This window comes from Lissotriton helveticus, chromosome 5_1, assembly GCF_964261635.1.
Source record: "Lissotriton helveticus chromosome 5_1, aLisHel1.1, whole genome shotgun sequence".
Classification (NCBI taxonomy): Eukaryota; Metazoa; Chordata; class Amphibia; order Caudata; family Salamandridae; genus Lissotriton; species Lissotriton helveticus.
This window is the reverse complement of record NC_136065.1, coordinates 362,908,313-362,929,003: the sequence shown is the minus strand read 5'-3', so window position 1 is coordinate 362,929,003 and position 20,691 is coordinate 362,908,313. Positions and strand designations below refer to the sequence as shown.

At 44.3% G+C, this 20,691-nt stretch overlaps 1 protein-coding gene across 2 annotated transcripts in view; it reads right to left on the bottom strand.

Annotated features, from left to right (window-relative positions):
• The window catches only part of TMCO4 (transmembrane and coiled-coil domains 4), a 443,311-nt gene that overhangs the window by 365,372 nt on the left and 57,248 nt on the right, over positions 1 to 20,691 (bottom strand). For both annotated transcript variants that reach the window (XM_078642487.1, XM_078642488.1), the window contains exons 3-4: positions 9,750 to 9,924; positions 8,341 to 8,368 (exon numbers count right to left, since the gene is read on the bottom strand). In XM_078642487.1, coding sequence (XP_078498613.1) covers positions 8,341 to 8,368; positions 9,750 to 9,924 — 203 coding nt within the window. The remainder of the gene's footprint in view (positions 1 to 8,340; positions 8,369 to 9,749; positions 9,925 to 20,691) is intronic.

The window sequence follows — 20,691 nt, the reverse complement described above, 5'->3', positions numbered from 1 at the left end:
ACATGGATCCGCTGGAGATCCAGACTTTACTTTCCTCATCAAGACTTCCAGGCCCAGTGCATCTAGCTGAGGGAATTTAGACATATAAGTTCCCACTGGAGTTTGGAACGTCCGTTGACCTGTAGGGCCAGGGATGGCGTTTGTTATCTCTTTTAAAATAAGGTCAACCTTGTCCAGGAAATATGACAAGAAGACATCACAACTGATGGTAGTGTCTATAGCTTGAGCTCTCTTTGTCAGTTCAGTGAGTATCTTAAAAATTTCCTTTTGGACATTGTCAGCCTCATTAATCCGTTTCTCGTAATAAGAGGCCTTAGCTTCCTGTATACATTTTTTATAGACGTGAAACAACTTCCTATAGTCCTCATGGGAAGTATCGTCTTTTTTCCTCCTCCAGATTCTTTCAACATTCCGTAGCGCTTTCCTATGTTCCCTCAGAGCAGGGGTAAACCAAGGTGCACCTTTCCCCCCACTATTGATTTTTATAGGTTTCTCCGGGGCAATCTGATTTATTGCTCCAGTTAAACAATCCATTAGAGCATTACACTCCTGATCTAAGATAGCATCAGGAATATATGAAAGAGTTTTGAATAATCGAGGGAAGAGAGGGCGGAGTGGGGCCAGATCTTCAAACACACCAAGGGACCAAGGGAGCAAAGGACGATGAGCAGGCGAGCCCAACAGTCGGACTCAAAAAAAAAGGGGGGACGGGGACTTCAGGCACGAGTGGGTCAGCAAGTCGAGGGCTTCAAGGCAGCCCTTCATTCTTTCATCTGCCGAGTTTGAGAGTTGTGCCTCGTCCCGCGTCTCGTTGCTCTGCGGCTCCACCTTTGGTCGTCGCACGTGTTTCCATGATCTGTGGCCAGGCTGTGCGTCACGTCCAGCTCCTCTCCTCCGGTGATTGTATCTTTGAATGAGTAGAAAACAAGTTTTAGAAAGACTGGCAGGAGAAGACATTTATACATCTCAATTCCGTCCCCAATCCTATGTAGGTGGGGGATAAGTTCATCGGTCATAGTCAGAAGTCGTAATTTATGGAGTCTGTGGGAGTGCATTGCTATGGAATTCATTACCCTGTTCGGCGCTCATTCGTGACGTACGTGGAGAGAAATTGGACCTTTATACACAGTGTATCATATCAAACTCAAAGTCGAGTCCTTATGTAGAGACTCGTCCTTCCCTTTAACCCAAGCATCGATAATCTTACATCTCCCTTCGGGGTCGGCTAACTCTTGTAAGTGGGGCGTTATCGTCGTGAAGAAGGGGGAGGGGGTGGACGTACAATATGGCTTTTCCTGGGGAATGACCGTTAATCAAGGTCATCAATTACGTTTCGTGGGTAGCTGATATGAGGCTGGGGCTAATCGGGGGAAACGGGGACGCTTTGGACAGGGAGCTGGGGTCGATCGGGAGAAGTGGGGTACTCGGGACATTCGTACTCAAGGGCAGAGGAGCGAAGTAATTTGTGCATTGGGAATTGCATTTTTTTAGCGAACTGAGAAACAGAAGGCCATTGACGTTATAGTCCCCCCCATAGAAGGCCAGATTAGGGGACATCCGTCGTCTTACCTATCCTTTCCTTCATTACCAACTCGGGTTCTATCGTTTTGCAGAAAGGAGAGGTAGCAATATGGCAAGTCACGATCGTTTTGGTTTCGGTCAATTTTGCTGAACACCTCTGTGTTCGAGGAGGCCCAATTAGGTGTTGTGCCGGGAGGGGCACAACGTTACCATAAGGGAGGATGGAACAGGAGGACCTTCAGAGAGAGAGAGAGAGAGAGGGAGCGAGAGAGTGAGAGAGCGAGAGAGAGAGAGAGAGCGGGAGTGAGAGAGTGAGAGAGCGAGAGAGAGAGAGAGTGAGAGAGGGAGAGGGAGAGAGATCGCACTCTAAGTGGTCCATTCAGTACACGTGTGACATGGGGAGAGAAAGAGAGGGGGAGAGAGAGAGAGAGAGAGAGAGAGAGAGAGACGTGCACAATAATGGACCATTCAGTGCGCGTACAACATAGAACAACAGGGGTTAAGTAATACGGAAACACAAACGGAGGGATGACGTAGATCCATACATCACGTACATACAAACTCAGACGGGGAAGACAGTACATGTATTATACACAAAAATCCTAGACAAAACATAAAACAGCTATTGGCCAAAATTATCCTTTTCTGTTTGCTGTGCATCCTTGTCATCCTAAGCTCTTTTGTTTACCATTTTCTTCTCTTTTATTTGTCGGCTGCCCTTACTGGTGGCTTTGATTGTACACACTTATGTCGTTGGCAATTGGTCATGAACTGACCTGGTCGGGCTAATGCTCACGGTGGTTTATTTGAGTCATTTTTAGCAAGTGCGTTTCTAGGCTGAGACAACAGTTGGTGTCAATTGGAGAACAATGGGGCAGCTTTTAGTTACTTATCTATGAGGATGCGAAAAGGAGGTAGTAGATTCTAAATTTTGGCAATATTCCTAGTCCTCTCGGCGGGCAATACTTGTGTAAACCTTACCTCGAAATATACCCTAAACTTTTCCCTATTTAGTTAAGCGTGGAATCGTGTGTGCACATTATTTTTGGTGGTATTATTCGGAGTGCATGGGCACCATAATCGAACGCCTTTTTCCCGTCTTCTTCGTCCGCTAGATCACCATTTTCCTTCTTTGTGTTCCTAATCGATGTTCCAAGGTGACCTGCAGAAAGAGGGAAAAAGAAGGGGGCGGGGGCAGCATTTAAGAATACAACAGCGCGCATAAACCCGAAAAGGCTTTTACTTATTACATACGCGGTCTATCTCCCCGGAACGCAGTTCTTGCCAATTCGGCATTTAAGTCCAGATGAACCTTTTAGTGTGCGAGAGATGATTATCGGAAGCCGGTGGATAGCATAGGTCACCCAAGTGTGGAATTACGGATCGTATGTAGGGAGGCCAGATGGCACTCCTTTGGAGCGACTTAGGGGCATTTTAGCATAGTTTTTCTGATACAGGTAGCATATAAAGTATAGACTGAATTCCAGGGTCTTTTAGCGGTTGCTTTAAGTTGTACAAAAGTGTGCAAAGTACATACAACAAAAACCTGTACCATTCATTTTTGCAGTATCTCTGCGTACTATACTTTTTAATCCTTAAACAGTGGTCATTTATTCGAAACTTACTAATTCACACGTGACAACTACGTTCGCTTTTTCCAGAAAATCTTTAATAAGAATGTCAGTGCATAAATATGGGCCTACAACCCTGTGGGCCGGCCACGGAGCAGGCTGGAACTGTAGATGTGGGGATACTTTATTCGTAAAAACTTTAGTGGAGTCGGTGGTCGTTTATTTCATAAAAAGTGCGCCAAGTGCAATAAAAATCATATTGAATCTTTAGTGTGAGCGAATATCATAAGCATCGAAATTTCGAACTTTCAATAATCATGATGCGCCAAATTCAACAACAATTCATTGTCCGAATGTTCACTCAATACCCATCTGATGCCAATTTACCGTCTGAACACATAACCAGTACCCATCCAATATCAATTCTTTGTTCGAACATATAACCCGTACCCATCTCATATCAATTCATTTCCGAGCTGACAGTACACATCCTATATCAATCCATTGTCCGAACTCATAACCAGTACACATTCTATATCAATCTATATGTTTAAAAAAACTTCATACATATCCTATGACATCAAGGCTGAGCAATCGGGGTACAATAAGGAGTTGAGAGTTTCATTTGCATCGGCGCCATTTTGGGTGCAGTCAGGCAGAACCAGGCATAGTCTAAATCTCTACTAACTCGTGGTTGGCCCAGAGCTTCCTTTGGCAGTCCAAAGTTCCGTTAAAGGGCAAAAGAAAGGATCGGTGGTCTGAACCATCAGTCAAAAGGGGAGGGAGGCAACAATCTTTTTCTACCGGGTCATACTGTGCTTTCGCCGGAACTGATCCGAACTGTAGTCTGCAGGATTCTAGTCATTCAACCTGAGGCTGGCGACAGCATGGGAGCGCCGACGTCCTGCGGCTACATTACCGTCGTTCCGAGGGCACTCATGGCAGTCATTCCCCATCGGGGGTATTTGCGGGAGTCGGGGACTCCCGCGGCTCCTCTAGAATCTTCAAGGTTGTGGAGAACTATGGTGGTGGAGTCAACTGGTGACCGGGCCATTCCTTCGTGCTGGGCCCGCTCTTGCCAGGTCGATCGCCATTTTGAAAGTTCGGCAACTACCGGCGATCGCGGGGTCAAAGGAGCGGACGGGCTCCACCCTGTCGGGCGAGGCGTTGCAGCATCGCCACAGTGGAAGAACCCTTTTCCGGGCGCCTGGAGCGCTGAGGGTGCAGCTGGGAAGCCTCCACCTGGGGAGGCGGGAGAGGCTTGTTCGCACCGCCTCTCCCTCCCAGCGCACCCCACGGCCTCTCGCTTGACATTTGTTATGGCCGGACCAGGCGATGAAGACGAGGGGGGGAGATCGGTGGCATGTACAAGACATCCGGGGTGGTCGTAGCAATCCCCTTGGCCGGGTCCCTTTGGCCTCGGCCTCTCCTCCGGCTACACCCTACGTGATGATCTCCAGTCGACTGTTGGCAGTAGGACCCGCCCTATATGTGTTGTTTCCGGCTGGGCGTAGCCGTAAACTTGTTGCACTTTGGAAGTTTCCAGAATGGGGGCGGATGTCTGCTGACTTGTATCTTTCCCAAGTTGCCGTTATTTGGGCGTGGCAGGCGGTGGGACAGACATGTTTGGGGCAGTGAGGGGCAATGAAACCTCGTTGCCTTGTGACCGTTGCAATGTCACGCTTGGTTTCTCTTACTGTTTTCAGGTTTTTTTATTACGGACTTTTTTCTAACGTTTCTTGTTTCTAGGATACTCATAGGTTTTATCGTTAAGTATTGTTATCGTTTCCTTGTTCGTTATTTAATAAAAGTTCATCAGTGGCCTACTGATTTTCGCTTTCCTATTCTTTTCTTTCCAGGTGGTTTCATGCTAAAGTTTTCTGTTAACAGGATATAGTGATCACTTCGCTATTATTGTATATGTCCTTTTTACTAGGGGTGCTCTCTGGTCGGGCCAGATGACCTTCCTCTAGTGAATGGTCCGGGTGAGACTGGCGTATCAATCAGTGGGGAGTAGATAGGCATGACAGATTACAACAGGGGACAAAGGTCCGCATTACCTACCCTTCACTACTTGCAAAGACTAGAGTATGGCGACTTCTGTGCTCGTTTGCAAAAATAGAGAATACCTCCAAAAAAAAGAACCAATTCCAAACAGTCAATGTTCGGTCAATCAATCAATCAATGAGGAATGAAATAGGTACGACGTGTTAAAGGTTTGCGTTACCTACCCTTCACTACCGGCAAAGGGAGGGAGAATATTCCTATTCTTCCCCGTTTGCGGGCAGAGAAGATCCTTAAGAGAACCAACTTCGAACAATTCAATGCTCGATTCAATCAATCAATCAATGGGGAGAAAAATAGGTATGACGGATTACAATGGGGACAAAAGTCTGCATTACCTATCCTTCACTATCTGCAAAGACTAAACAGAGTATGGCGGCTCTGTGCTTGTTTGCAAATAGAGAATCTCTCAGAAGCAATCAATAAGTAATACTAGTATTTTCAAACAATCAATCAATCAATTTCGCAATTTGTCGTGTGTCACGACCTTACCCGGAGCGGACCATGTGGACAGTTCTTCGCCTTCCTTTTTCCAGCGCCCGATCGTTCTCTTTCTCCATGTTTTTACCGCAGCAGTCCTGTGGGATTCCAGTCAGGACAATAGGTCACTCGAGAGAGGTCCGTTCGGAATCGGTGAAGTTCATTCAATCGGCAGCCGGACGAGGGCCCTCTCAAGGCAGGTATACTCCAATCATTTAGATGTTCACCCCATCGTCTGGACCTCTCTTACCGGACCTTATGTCGCTGATGGGCCCCGCGTTTGGGACGCCAATTGTAGAAAAGTCAGCCCATAACGCACCCGATGCCCAGGCCGCTGGTGCAGGGCGACTCTTCATTTCCATCTTGAATAATTATCAAATAAAGAGACGGGCGCTGAAGGTAGGAAAACAAGAACAGAGTTTATTACTCATGAGGAGAACATGTCCTTTGGGACACTCGCAGAGTGTCTTCGGGAGGTGCTCTAACAAGTTTCTCTGAGGCTTCGCCTTTTATACACAGGTTCGTGGCACACAGGCATCCTTTTATTACAATCAATACATTGTGTAGTATGGAGGTATTCCAACACGTGGCTACAGTAGGGGCCCTTATCCTTCATGCAATAGGAGGGGGGCTGTCACGCAGCTGAGTGTTCTGCTGATTCCATTGGAATGTGTGTGCCTGATCGAATCTCAGGGGGCGGGGTGGTCATGATCAATAGTGGTTCCTTTCAAGAGAGGCGAGTGCATACAGTAGTGGGCAATGAACTGTATCCTCGGATTAAAGGGATGACCAGCGGTCCGTGCAAATAATTAGGTTCAGAGGAAGAGGTCATCACAGGAGGGGTATTCATGGAGGGACAGGAGGTGTTGGTCAGGCGCGGGGTGCGATTCTCAGAGGCAGAGTCATGCGGGAGGGGAGAGCTCATGACTTGTGCATGTGAGAGCGGGGGCAGTCAGGGTGCATGGGGGGGAAGTTTGCAGGGTCAGGGAAGTGTGCTGACGGGCGATCGTGAACAGGGAGACCATGATACCTAAAATGGCTGTCGTGTACGTGTGTGCATGGGTCTATGCTAGCGGGATAACACAGTCAGGGTTTTAGCGATATCCGGTCTGCTTACAACAAGGGGTACAGTGAACACAAATGAACGCCGCTTATGTGTATATACATTTGCCAATTTCAACACCGGGACACCGTGCAGGAAAGATAGGTTTCTGGCGGCTAATGCCGACCGACAAGTAAGTGATAAAAAACAACGGATTCCCACTTCTCCCTTGCATTACCGGGTTCTTTTCATCCACACATTTCCGGTGTCGGTAATAATCGAATCGGGCATTTGATTTTATTTTCCTACAGAACGCTCGAAGGCTGCCCCCCCCTTGATGTCCATGAGGCACATTTAGTACCTTATTTAAGTAAGTTGCTGATCTGTGTGTGTGTTCTAAGGGAACAATGGAAGTGTGCGTTTTTTGGCATCACTATTAACAAAAACCTTGGACTACCTGATCTTTCGCCTTATTTATATTTAAAAATAACATGAGTCCACGAAATAGGAGTGACCACGTTTTCATGGTGACCTAATACAGTGTCCTTACAAACAGTAGAGGTACGCCTGGGACTTATTGTTAACAAAAGTGTAAAACGATAAGCAACAATAGAATTGGGTCACCGATCTTGACCAGCAATTCAAGAAATATAATGTTGGTGTACACTAATGCATACTAAAATAGGGTGCATTTTACAAAAAATGAACAGAGATGAATGAGTACCTGAACAGAACATTACTGTCATTATGTTATGTGTGTTTTTGTTTCAGGTCCTTACACAGAATGCTGTACAAAGAACGATAAAACCGTGAGTACGCGGTATTTGCACTGAAGGGTCTGAGAAGGGTGCACCTTAGCGTGTGCAGACCTCTTGTCCCTCCAATTTTGGTCCTGAAGAAAACCTATAATTACAAGAGGTTGAAACATGTCGACCACCTTTTAAATCACTTCTAGATACAACATGGCCAATAGCACCATGAGCAGTATCTCACCAGTTTTTAATTTGGTTACACTGACTCCAGAATAAATTTGTTTGAAGGAGTATCTGATGCATACTTTTTAATTACCTCACCATTTCTTTTATTCTTTCACCCCTCACTACACACAAAAAACCCAGCTCCGCTGCAATTTCAGACGTCGTAGCACACCTAAGTGGCACTTGGCTACTTGGGTGGGCCCCGATGATGAAGCATGTCACCGACCAGGTCGGTGAGTGAGGTGTTTCTTATAAAAGAAAAAAACTTCTTTTTTCTTTGTTTCTCATTCATTCTTCTCTGTTTTGAGACCATTAGTGTTTTATGTCCTGGTGACTACTCCTGTCATTATTTTTGCAAAGTTAACCTAGGGGTTTAAGGAGTAGGTACCTAAAAATACCCTTACTCTCTCTTTGGTATAAACATACATTTTACATGCATACCTGCCAACAGCAAGGAGTACCTGAATCTTAGCACCCTGCTGCTACTGTCGGCACCAGAAGAAGGCACTCATGCATCGTCAGAGCACAGAGAAAGAACGCTTAGACTTGTTGATATGTGAAGTTTCATTAAGTGATTTGAATACTGTAGATTATAACAAATGTGCTACCTTGTGACATATAAAGGAAAAGAGGGATAAAGGTCGCACAGGACAGAAATCCTTGACGAAATGAAAGACTGACTCACCATCTCGCAGAGAAAAGGTGACAAGATCCTGAAAGAGAAAAGAAAAAGCAATAATTGTGGGCAGAAGACAGATCCATAAATTACAGATTCAGAATGAAAAGACCCACAGATACAAGGGAGTGTGAAGTGACCACTGTGAGAGTTTACTACTATAAAGCGAGAGACTATGGATATGGTTCAGCAGATGGTAAGGAAGCAGTATCCATTATGGTCAATCAAGGCCTACGTCTCCTAATATCTTACATTCAAGTATTTCAGATAAATGTCAACTTCACTCCATATTTCTCATGGTAGATGTGACTCGCGTCTGCATTAATACCAAGAGTCCCAGCTCTACCCTGCTACAGGCAATCAGGACCTAGCGCCATGAAAGATTTAGCCACATGCTGGAGACTAAGGACCCCACCACTGGGGCGTGGTCTGCATCTGACCCCTAATTAACTAAACCCATTAGACATGAACAGAAGGATAGTTCATTCATGTTGATTATCTTTACGGCACAGAAATTAAATAACTGTCAAATGAATGCCAATTGGATGGTGGGTTTAGGAATCAAGCTTATGAAGAGGCTACCGATGAAGCTATGTAGCCCTGTGCTTCATCAGCCGCCTCATAGCTATGAAGGCACGGTCAGACCGTTGATCACTCAGCTGAAAAACACTCTGCTTCTAAAATGTATCCAGACTGTGAATACCTGCCTGAGGGTTCAAACAACAATCCAGCAATAGTATGAGAAATTGTTCGTCTGCAACATCTGGGCACAATCTTTCATCTAACATTAGCATCAAGCAATGTTTGGTGATCCCTTCTAGTTTGGTCACCAGCAAATAAATCAACCAACATTCAACAGACAGTCCAGCCTCTATAAAGGAGTAAACAATGGCTTGTGAGATAATTTTGGTTGTTAGCGTATCTGGTGTACACTTCTGATCTAGCTCTTTTGCAGTTATATATTCATGATATTTGGAGTGACAGCCCTCTTCTCTGCTTCGACCGGTCTTGATTAATATGCTTTGCAATTTATTTGTAAACATACGTTTCTTGACTTTTGCATTATAAGCATTACGAATTATAGTGTTCAATGCATGTCTATGTTGAAATGCTCTGTCAGCGACAGTGCAACAACCTTCAGTTGCCCAGTCTGCCCAAACCAATGGCAGGATGGAGACAAAAACTGCACATTAACTAAGGCCATTCCAGAATACTACTATAGGAATACAGTTACTGACATCAGCCTGGTCTTATGGAATAGACAGTTGGGTAGGGTGCTCCTTTTGTGTCAACTCACTGTGTAAAACATCAAAGTTAAACAAAAACTGTCTTATATACTTTAGATCAAGCAAGTTTCATACACCGCACCCGACAGAGATCCTCTGTGATTCTCAGGAAGGGATCAGAGATAGAAGTACCTGAGTGATGAGGGCAGGGTTCACTTTCATGGCTGACTCTTCAAGGAGCATCTTGGTGAAGGTGTCAGTGCCCTCTCCTCCCAATCCACTAGCTAATGCCTCCATGGCAGGAAGTACAGAATCCGATAACGCCAACCACATCACCAAGTCCTCAAGAAACTCTGTACAGAAGGATCTGAAATACAAACAAACATGAGACTGTTATTTTGTGTGAAGCCTTTGTAATCTGCCAACTTCAACTAACTACTGCTCTGAAAAAGGAAGTAGTGGTCCTGTAAATAACAAGTTCTGTGGTTTTAAACCTATTTCCCATTGATACAGCCCTGGTCCAAACAAGCTGCCAAGGTCTATAAAGATACTAAATGTGATATCCTGAGGTTGGGAGATGCTGGCAGACAACAATGTTTTAAAAAAATATGAAATAACTTGACAAGCTTCGCTACAACAATTTGTGGCCTTAATCACAATGGATTCCTATGGCCACCCTTAAGTCAGGACGTTTAGAGAATGAGTAGACATTGAGGTTTAGAACAATGATCCAAGTTCCTCTCTGGGTTCCTTTCACTCTCTTTAAAAGAACATAGTATGAGGAGACGCATGCATGGATTACATCAATCCTGCATATTTGCTTATTCTTGGACACTTTTTTAAACTTTTGTTTTTATATACAAACAACAGCATAGTACAAAGACGGCAGTCATCAGTAAACACAGTATGATAACAATCGAGGAGATGTGATGCGACAGCCATGACCCAGAGCTTTGGTAGTTTCAAGTTCAGCATAATCTATAAGAACTGTACAAAATATCACAAGGTAAGCACAAGGGACTGAAGGGGATTCTACCACTTCCCCCCATATACTTTTAGATATTGCAGGGCAGCCCTGGTTCTTGGAGACTGATTCTTCTGCTACAGAGCATTGATCTATGCCCCTGTGCCATTCTGACATCGGACATTTTCCTACTAAGTATCCAATTGCGAGTAGGAACCTATCACCCACATTCACATCCCAATTAGCTTCTATCCATAAAATAATAACATTGGGACTTTGCTCCTCAGAGATGGCAATCACTTTCTGCAGTTTACTGCAGATCTGAGGGCAGAACTAAGGTCATTTTAGATTCTTTAGAGTTAAAATCTAGTATGGGATTCAGCCTATTCTCATGTTTGTCTAGTGCATGTTGTAATTGCAAAAAGTGAAAAAACTAGCACTTGTGTAAATCGTATTTTGCACTTAGTTCAGTGTAGGAATTCATATGATTCGAGATCTAAACATCTCCCAATTTGAATATACAATTTGCATAATCTTTATTTTAAGTGTACATTGGGCATCCCACCCTTAAAAATCTAACCTCCAGATGGTACAAGGAGAATTGGAACCTTCATGAATGTAACGTAAGGGGTAGAGAGGTGTGATGCATCATGCACATCTTAACCACCTTTGGGTATACTAAGAAAAGGTTGAGAACTTATTGGGTGAAACCTACACTTCTAAAATATGCGATCCTGAGTCGGAGAGAGGGTCTTAATCTGCACAAAGAGAATGTTTAATTATTTGAATCCAGTATGCAATTGCAAATTGCATCTGGAGTGCATGGTGCCTGTGAGCTAGAATCCAATGGAGTAGTTTTAATTAACTGTTTTCCCTAGTCATTAATATATTTCTGGGTACTAAATGTATAGTGGGTCCTGATGCCAACTACAGTATTTTTAAGTAATTTATGCAATTGTATCACTACACTTATTTGATTTTATGAATGTTCCAAAGTACATCATTGAACCTTACCTGAAAATATTACACCTGGTTGCATTGGTAGAACTTTTCTGCTACTTCCAAAGTAATCAACGTATTTTAATTGTGCCCTTTATCCTTGCATCACACAACATCATAAAAACTATGCCCTAGGGGAGACGGTAAAGATGAACCGTAGCTATAAATACGTCTTCCTACCCTCTCCAACTATATATTCAGACACTGGTTTAAGAAATGTGCTATTTTGAATTTCCTCCAGATCTGCATGAAACGGTGTTGGTTATTCTTATAAGTCTTCAAAGTGGTAGAATTCTAGAACTTCCGTAACCATTTCTATATATATTAGGGTAATGGATTCCTCTCCATTGGGATGTAAATTGTAAGCATGTCGTTAGCACTACCAAATGTATGAAATCACGGTTCTCATCATCAGGGACTCCCATTAGACTCAGTTGGGCCGCACTTAATCAGGAAATGCAAAGCAATGGCAATTTTCTGCAAAGCAATTGCTTGGTATGGTTTTAATACTGGGCAAGTAGCAAACATGTGCACCCAGTAGGCAGCATACTCAAAGGCAGGTCTCGAGTAATTTCCACATTTAACCCGTCCAACCATTTCAGGACCCACAAAACAATCTAGTCATCTCGATTATTGGAGAATGCATGATAATATTTTGAATTTTTAAGGATTGGAGATTCGTATACAATCAACCAAACATCTGGCTGCTCTAATCATGCATCTGTAAATATTTGATTAATTTATGACATAGATTCACAAATTTGCTGCCATAGCCTGGAAGAATCGGAGAAGCCCTTGATCGTACAGCAGAAGAAGTACTTCAATCAATTAATCTGGGGAATTGTAAGCGCGCTACTCACTCGTGAGGGTCTCAAGGAGCTGGGGGGAGAGGGGTCAGCAGTTCGTTCAGTCAAAAAGCCAGGTCTTCAGAGCCTTCCTGAAGGAGCTCAGGGAAGGGTCGCATCGAATGTCGGTTGGGAGCTCGTTCCAGATCTTGGCCGCGATGTAGGAGAAGGATCTTTCCCCTGTTGTGGCTCTGCAGATGCGTGGGGTTTCGGCGAGGAAGAGGTTGGCGGAACACAGGTTTATTTTGGGTACGTGGAGGGTGACTGTCATTGAGGTATTGGGTTCCGGTGTTGTGTAGGCTTTGTAGGCATGGGTGAGTATCTTGAAGGTGATCCTTTTCACGACGGGGAGCCAGTGGAGCTTGTGTAGGTTTTGACTGATGTGTTTGTGTCGAGGGATACCGAGGACGAGTGTGGCGGTGGTGTTCTGTATCGTCTGAAGCTTGCGGAGTAGAGACTAGTCGATACCGGCGTAGAGGGCGTTTCCGTAGTCCAGCCTGCTGGTGAGGAGTGTGTGAGTGGCTGTTTTCCTTGTCTCGGTGGGGTTCCATTAAAGGTCTTGCGTAGGACGCAGAGGATGTTGTAGCAGCTGGGTTGACCTGTCACTTCATGGAGAGGGAGGAGTCTAGTACGATGCTGATATTTTTGTCGTGGTCGGTGGGGGTCGGGGTGCTGCCGAGGGCGGTGGGTCACCAGGTGTTGTTCCATGCCGATGGGGTGTTTCTGAGGACGAGGACTTCTGTCTTCCCCGAGTTGAGTTTTAGGTAGCTGTTGCTCATCCAGGCTGTGAGGTCCTGCATTCCTTCCTGGAAGTTGAGTCTGGTTGTGGCGGGGTCCTTGGTGAGGGAGAGGATGAGCTGGGTGTCGTCTGCGTAGGAGACTATGCTGAGGCTGTGCTGTCATATGATGGCGGCGAGAGGAGCCATGTAGAAGAGGGTAGGGCTTAGTGATGATCCCTAAGTGATTCTGCAGTGGATTTCTGTGGGTTCGGAGAGGAAGGGTGGTAGTCTGATCCATTGGCTTCTGCCGGTGAGGAACGATCGGATCCAGTCGAAGACAGTGGCTTCTATGCCGCCGTCATGTAGTCTGGCTGCGAGTTTGCGATGGGAGAGTACAAGTACTTGAGGGTCTAGTTTGAGCTAGGATGAGTACTTGGACATGACAACATCTAAGAGAACTGAGGATTCTTCCAGATGGCCAAGTGTCTGCAAAGGAGTGATATCTTGTGCTGCTGGTTTAGGATACGCCATGCATTGCATAAGCCTGCCAGTCCCTTGACTTTAACATGCGTGGAGTGATACTGAGAATGTGAATATCTAAAAAATAAAATTCAGAGGGCTAAAGTAAATATTTATAAAACGGTATAACTTCAGAAATCATTTTGTATTAGTCTGGCGAATTGCATAGCTAAGGCAGTGCAATCATATATCTATAAACTAAAAAGCACTCAACTACCTATCACTACGGGTAATTGTAGATAGTGCAGAGTATACCATGGTTTCTTGTGCATCCAGATAAAAAGAAATTTAAATAAGCGCAGAAGAGTTAAAGCAGTTTTGGAAGGGATGAGTTCCATTTTTAGGGTTAAGCATTTGCTAGCTCATGCTTCTCGCTTGTGAGATACAAACGCTTACAACAAGGGCTTGGAGCATTGTGTGCTTCAGGACACCTTCTTGGCAGCCAGGATAATTGGCCAGTGCAGCCGAAACGTCACTTCTGATGCCTGCTGAGGAGCAGGGACAGAGACAGATCAGTTAATTTTAATCAGTGTCCGGCCGGTGCTCCTGATGCGATTCAGGGACTATTCCTTCCTCCCTCCCACTCCCCCTGCTTGCTGCTCCCTCCATAGCCCTTTTTAGGTTGAGCCTAGCGTTGCAGCGCATGCGCTGCTCGCTTTGCCAGGCATGCAGTATTCAGTATAGTGTGGAAGCTTCGTGGAAGCTCCGCCCACTCTGTGCCCATCTTTTTCATTGGCTTAGGTCCTAAATGCTGCCTTCCGATTGGTTTTAGGCTTGTTAGTCCCTCCTCGTGACAGCCATGTCCTCATTCTATCCTTCCATGGCAACTGGCCCCTTTACTCCGAACACTATTTTCTTCCCTCCCGCAGTCCATGGCTTCTCACCCCCTCACTCCCGTTAGTGCTTTCTTGCCCGCACGCATTTCCGTTTCCAATGCAATAGGTCTCGTGTAAATGCGAGTCCTATTGCAGTGCAAATGCTTGTTTTGTCTTTTATACGCCGGACGGCAGCCTGTGGGAGTGGCAACTGTGATAGGAATGCGAATGCCGCCGCCATTATACAGTGTCCTGTGTGGTGCATGCTCATAACTGGGCTGCAGACATAGAAACGGTGCCACCAAAGCTTCTGCCGCCCCCAGGAATCCCTCCGGTAACCAGACCGAACGTGAGATCATCCACAAATGAAATCCGCCTCTTACACAGCAGCTGGCAGACGTGAGAATATTGCAAAGCAGTGCCATTTTTCACTGTACAAATGCTTCCTCCCCCACCAAACAATTTAGCAGTTTGCTATTTTACACATCATCCATATGCCGGTATCCAGTGCATCTACCTACCAGTAACAATAACAGAATATCCCCCGCGTGAAATCATGGACGCAGATCCATCCAGAAGTGATTCAGTGTACGTGGTTATGAGTAGAACGTTCGTTGTGCAAACAATTTTGAATGTAGAACAACGATCTGAAGACAGAAGGCAGTGATACAAGGTCAGTGAATTAAACAAAGGAGTTGAGGTATAGTAGACCCGGTAGAAATTCCAATTGACCAGTTACACATGGTTTTGTCTGGACCCTTTTGGTAGAACAGGGAGAAAACTCTTGTTGATTCCAATTGTCATTCATGGTCTTTATGGATTTTAATGGATTACGTGTGCATTGGTATTTACGCAGTGGAATTTCTAGTGCTTCTCTCACTGAATACACATAGTTCAGAGACCACAACTGCTTCCAGTATAAATAAATTGTAAATCGGCAACATAAATTTTCAAAACGAGTGGTCATTGCTATTAAGTATGCAAAGAACGGTTAGATGTTGTCCATCCCGAATTTACATCAACATCGAATTTTGGTTAGTTAAACAAAAGATTTCTAAACTTGCAATTTTTGCAATATGGGACTGGACTAACACTTTTGGAATTCTCATTCTGTACATGTTAGAACAAAACAATCACCTTTACATTTGTGTTCCATCATACATGATACTATAGACTACCGTGCGTTAGAAGTAGTGCATCCACATGAATACCCAAATGGGCCTCATTAACCACATCGCTTCATCACTCTGCACTGCAAAGTTGTCAATCAACCCAACATTCATGCAACCATGCATCGCTTGTTGCAGCCTGTGATAATTAAAGCAACCATTCCTTTCTAGAAAAGTTCCAACAGGCCATGCTAATGGAAGCTGTGTGCTATAAAATGCTTAGAACATACCATATCAGGCCTAGAGTGGTGAACTACTCATTCTGGTACTGCGCCAGTGCCCAGCGGGCTGCATGCTAGTGGGTGGCTTTCAGGGTTGGATGATGTGTAGAAATCCAGGAGCCCTATAGGTGCCCCCTAAACGTAGACCACTGCCAACACTCACCTGAGCATCCGGTTTGCTCTAACGCAAAGTAAGACCTTTCCACAGGTAGATTGTTCATCCAGGCCAGAATAGTGGATCTGCATTGCATATGAGGGACATTGTTTCTTCCGTGGATGACTGGAGTGGATGCCGGAAGCTTGGGCCCATGCCTTAAATAATCTCCCTACAGAGGTGATAACAGACGTTCCACTGAGGAAAAATAATGGACAAGCTTCATTCTGTATCAGCAGCAGCATACTGAGCAGCGGGCATTCAGGCGGGAAGAAAGTTTTGTTGTGGTTAGCATGGTAGCTGCTTTAGAAAACTGGTAGGACATTTTGGGGCTTGTATAGTTGAAAGATGCTGCCCTTGACTGCCTTTATTTCTGGGGAGGTTTTATGCTTCAGTAAAAGATTACAGGCCTTATTTAAAGTTTAGATGACAGCATTCCCAATTACAAACATGGCGGATATCCTGTCTGCCACATTACAGTGATTACAATCTGTGACACTTGCAATATGGCTGACAGAATATCAGCCATGCTTGGAATAGAGTAACATGTCTACCAAACTAACTAAGGCCCTCCTTATGTGAACACATCCAAGACCAGTTTGGATTTTGTCTTATTCAGGAGCAAAATATACATATTAGTGCAGAGCACAATTTACTCAATCAGTATATGTTGTCCATGAGCTAGTTAATATTGACTTGATTTCCAGGCGGGGGTAAAACCAGGTGTTAAGTGTGTACATCTGAAAATGGTCCTGATGCGGTTGGTTACATCTGGCTTTCACTTCTAGGTATTAAATAACAAGGGTGGACAAAGAACGCTATGGTTGCCACTTGAAACCTGGAAGATTTGTCTGCAGTTCTGGAAGCATTATTTCAGCCCCTCTTGAAAGATGAGGCAGTTTCCTTCATCGCTGCCTTTTAAACAAAATGTCTTTTTAGATCGAGCCTGAGCAGTGCATGTGCTGCAAGGCATGCTGTAGTCGAGTGTGGACTTGAAGCCCCGCCCACTCCCTACCCATATTTGTCATTGGCTTGTGTCCAGTGGAGTAACAAATCTTGAGCCCCCCCCCCCGCAGGGTACGTAGAGGGGCCCCCTCCGGACTCAATCTGGAGCTCTTCAGCCGAAATGCTTTGCTGAGGGGGCCCCCTGGAGGTTGGGCCCCCTGCACCACAGGGGCTGCAGGGGCCTGTGTTACGCCCCTGCTTGTATCATTGTCCTTTGTAAATGCTGTCTTCTCATTCATTTATAGGCTTGTTAGTCCCTCCTTAGTACCGGCTTGTCTTAATTTGTAACCTCCCATGAGGACTGGCCCGTTTACTTCGGTTGTTACTTGGTACGTACTATTTCGTCTGTAAGCACTATTTTCGTTAATGAGTTTCTCCTACTGCAGGCACGACATGCTTTCCTGCAAAATTCAGTGCGCCATGCGGGCTTTTATTTTAGGTCTCGCATTAACAAGAGTTGGAGCTATTGGCATTGTAAATGACAATGCATTTTATTAATGTGTTAATTATCAAAATAGATAAATAAAAGGCTTTGTCATTTACAATGCCAATAGGTTAAACTCTCGCAAATGCAAGACCTATTGCATTGCAAATGCTTGTTATTCTTGTTTGTTGCTTCTAATGGTCTTCCTTTCTCCTTGTTATTGAAGAGGTATTCTGCAGAGCGTTGGACCGCACAGACAATTGTTTCCGCAAACCCAGTCACTTGTGCCTAGCACAAACATGCAATAGGGCTGAGCCAGTTTCACTTGAGAGTCCACGCCCACTTGTAACACAAGAAGCAGTTGTAGAATTGGCTCCGCCTTCTGTCTTCTCATACTTCCCATTTTATTTGTTTGTTTTGTTATCAAACAATGCTATAGTGCTTCTTTTCTGTATACCCTTCATGGAAGCACACTTGCTGAAAATAATTAATATACAGGGGAGCCACCTTCTCATGTCCTGGTGAAAATCACTTTTGACAGTCTGATGAGGTCAGTATTTGAAATGTATCCTGTGATATTTTAATTACTTACCAAACAATAGAACATAGAAAGACCAAAGTGTTTGAAATCTTGCTTTCAGCAAGGGTTCTTAATCGGGCATAGGTTTGTCAAGTAGTTTATTCCAGTACTTTCAATGATAATCATTTTTAGTTGTATAGAAACAGCTGGAAACCCTTTGCCATCTGAATACGCAGATAAAGACCAACAATTAAACTACTCCATTACACAGATTCCGAGTAGGTTGGCATTGATCACCTCAGCCAGAGATCATGCTCTTTGCTGAACAGTGAAATGGCGTGCATCTGGCAGCGGGACCTCAGTGTTTCTGTTTAAGACGCCTTTTCATTGAGGTGCCTGCCACCGGGTGCAGGGATGAACTGCACCTCAGTACTTTACAATGAGAGCATGCATTCCAAATACGATTGCGACCAAACTGTGTTCGGTCGCACTGAATTGCTGGTTTGGGAACGCCGACAGGAGGTTGGTCGGTCCCAGTTGCAGATTGATGTTGGACGGACTCAGGCCCGTCCAACATCGAAATCGGCCCCTAAGTATTTAAGTGAAGGTACAATGAGTGGCCCCAAAATATCACTGAAACCATTGGTGTGACTGATTTTGTTTGGGGCTATTATGCTTATATACTGATAAAGAACAAAAATGATGGCTTCGGATTGGATGACGGGAGATATTTGAGCCCAATCTATTAAGGCAACTGCAAAATTGGTATGGCCTGTTGTATTGATAATCCAACATTCTGACAAATTTCTAAAATGAAGAAAGTCAGCCTGAAGAAAACAGGCTGGCGAAACTTAATTGTAGAGAAAAGTTAGACTGACAAGATAAGTTTTCCATGAAACTGCAATGTTTCTGTGGAAAAGGTAAACATTTATTTTAATGGTCACCAGGATAAGGAGGTATGAAGAGAAAAAGGGGTGGGTATACATGATGGTGTGGGGGACGTAGACGAGTAAGCCACAAAATAAAAAACAAACATGAAAAAACAAGTTTCCTCAAGAATGAATTTCAGTAGGATTTTTTTGTCACCCTATGAGAAGTCAAAAATAAAAACATTTCAACAGGGGTTCCACAAAATAAAGCTATAAAAACCATTTACTTCATGTTAGGTTTTCATCAATATCACATACACCAGTAACATCACTTTCTGGGAATAAATACATGTTGTCATGTAGCGAGTAAATCTTTCAGGTCTAATCGATTATCTAATAACCTGGCATAGACATGCCCATCTGCACCTAGCAGTGATATGGCCTGAAAGGGCACCAGTGCAGAAGAGAGCTTAACCTTTTAAAATCGTTTTACAGAAAATACCATGATTTGTGCAGGGGGCATTAAAGTATTTTTTAAGGTAATGTAGAATTTCCTTGGCAAATTATCAGTCGTGGCAGCCTTGGAAAAGGAAGCAAAGGATATGACTCCTAAAACATCATCTTGCCTACTAGTTCTTTGTTTTGCCCAGAAGATATTGAAGGTAAGATAAGAGTCTAAATAATGTTCTGTCAGACAAACATGATCCTGCTTTATCGCCCAATGTGCATAGTGATCTCAGGGGGAGATGTGCATTTATTTCTGGATCTATCCAAAATTTATAGAATATGTTGGTGGGAGGGTGTTATTTTCAAGTAGTCAGCATTGTAAGGCTAAGTCACAATTATTGCTGTCATCAAACGTTTGAAATTTAAATGATTGAAATTGCTGTGAAATACGTTGTATTAGAATGATGGTGATCTGAGTTCATATGGAGTTTATGGACACATTGTTGCAAGTGGACCACAAGTCTGAACTAAACTGGCATGTCTCTGCTCTGTATGACTAAGAAGCACACTCAGTTTATACTTCTCTTTCATGTGCCACTTCAATTGCCAGATGGTAGACTTTAAAGTACGACTGTGGCCAAGTGCTTGTAAAATATCCCTCACAATGAGTCAAGAGGCTGAGTGAGGATTATTTTTATAACAATCTGTGAATGATCTTCTCCATATGCTCAATATGGGGAGGAATGTTTCATAGTGATGGTTGAAAACGTCAAGGATAAGTATGTATTCTGGGGCCTGGGAATTCTTCAGTGTAGAGTAAGGGGAGCATGGCCTGATGCCACAACAGGATTAAAATAAATGTACCTAAACCATTCCCACTAGTTGTTTACTCACTTGAAAGTAATCTATTCTGGAGAAGTGAAGACATACAGGGATAAATAGTTTAAGCTCTTCTATTTGGCTATCTGCATCTCCCAAGGTCAAAAAGACCCAACCCCTGTCTCAGGGCTATGATGGCTTGATGAATTGGACCATACAACTATGCCTCCTTTTCAGGGCAAAGAATGCAACTGAAATTCCCAGATAGGATTCAATTTGTTTGTACAATAACGGTTGACAGATATCTGTGGAACTGGTAATAGGACTGTCCCAGGCGCGCAACACAGGCCCACGCAGCCCCCGCGGTGCGGGGGGGCCTCTAGCTCCAAGGGGCCCCCGCGGCACTGCACTGTGGCCGGAGAGCTCCTGATTGAGCCCAGAGGGGGCCCCTCTAAGTACCGTGCAGGGAGGCCCCCTCACTTTTCGTTACGCCAGTGGACTGTGCAAGTAGACTGATGTCTGCATATCAGATTCTAGTCTCTTGAATACAAGCAAAGTTCTGATTATGGTGCCTTAACTCACATTTTATTCATACTAGCTTGAGGTAGGCATTAAGGGCTTTTACCTTGCTGAATGTGAAGCATA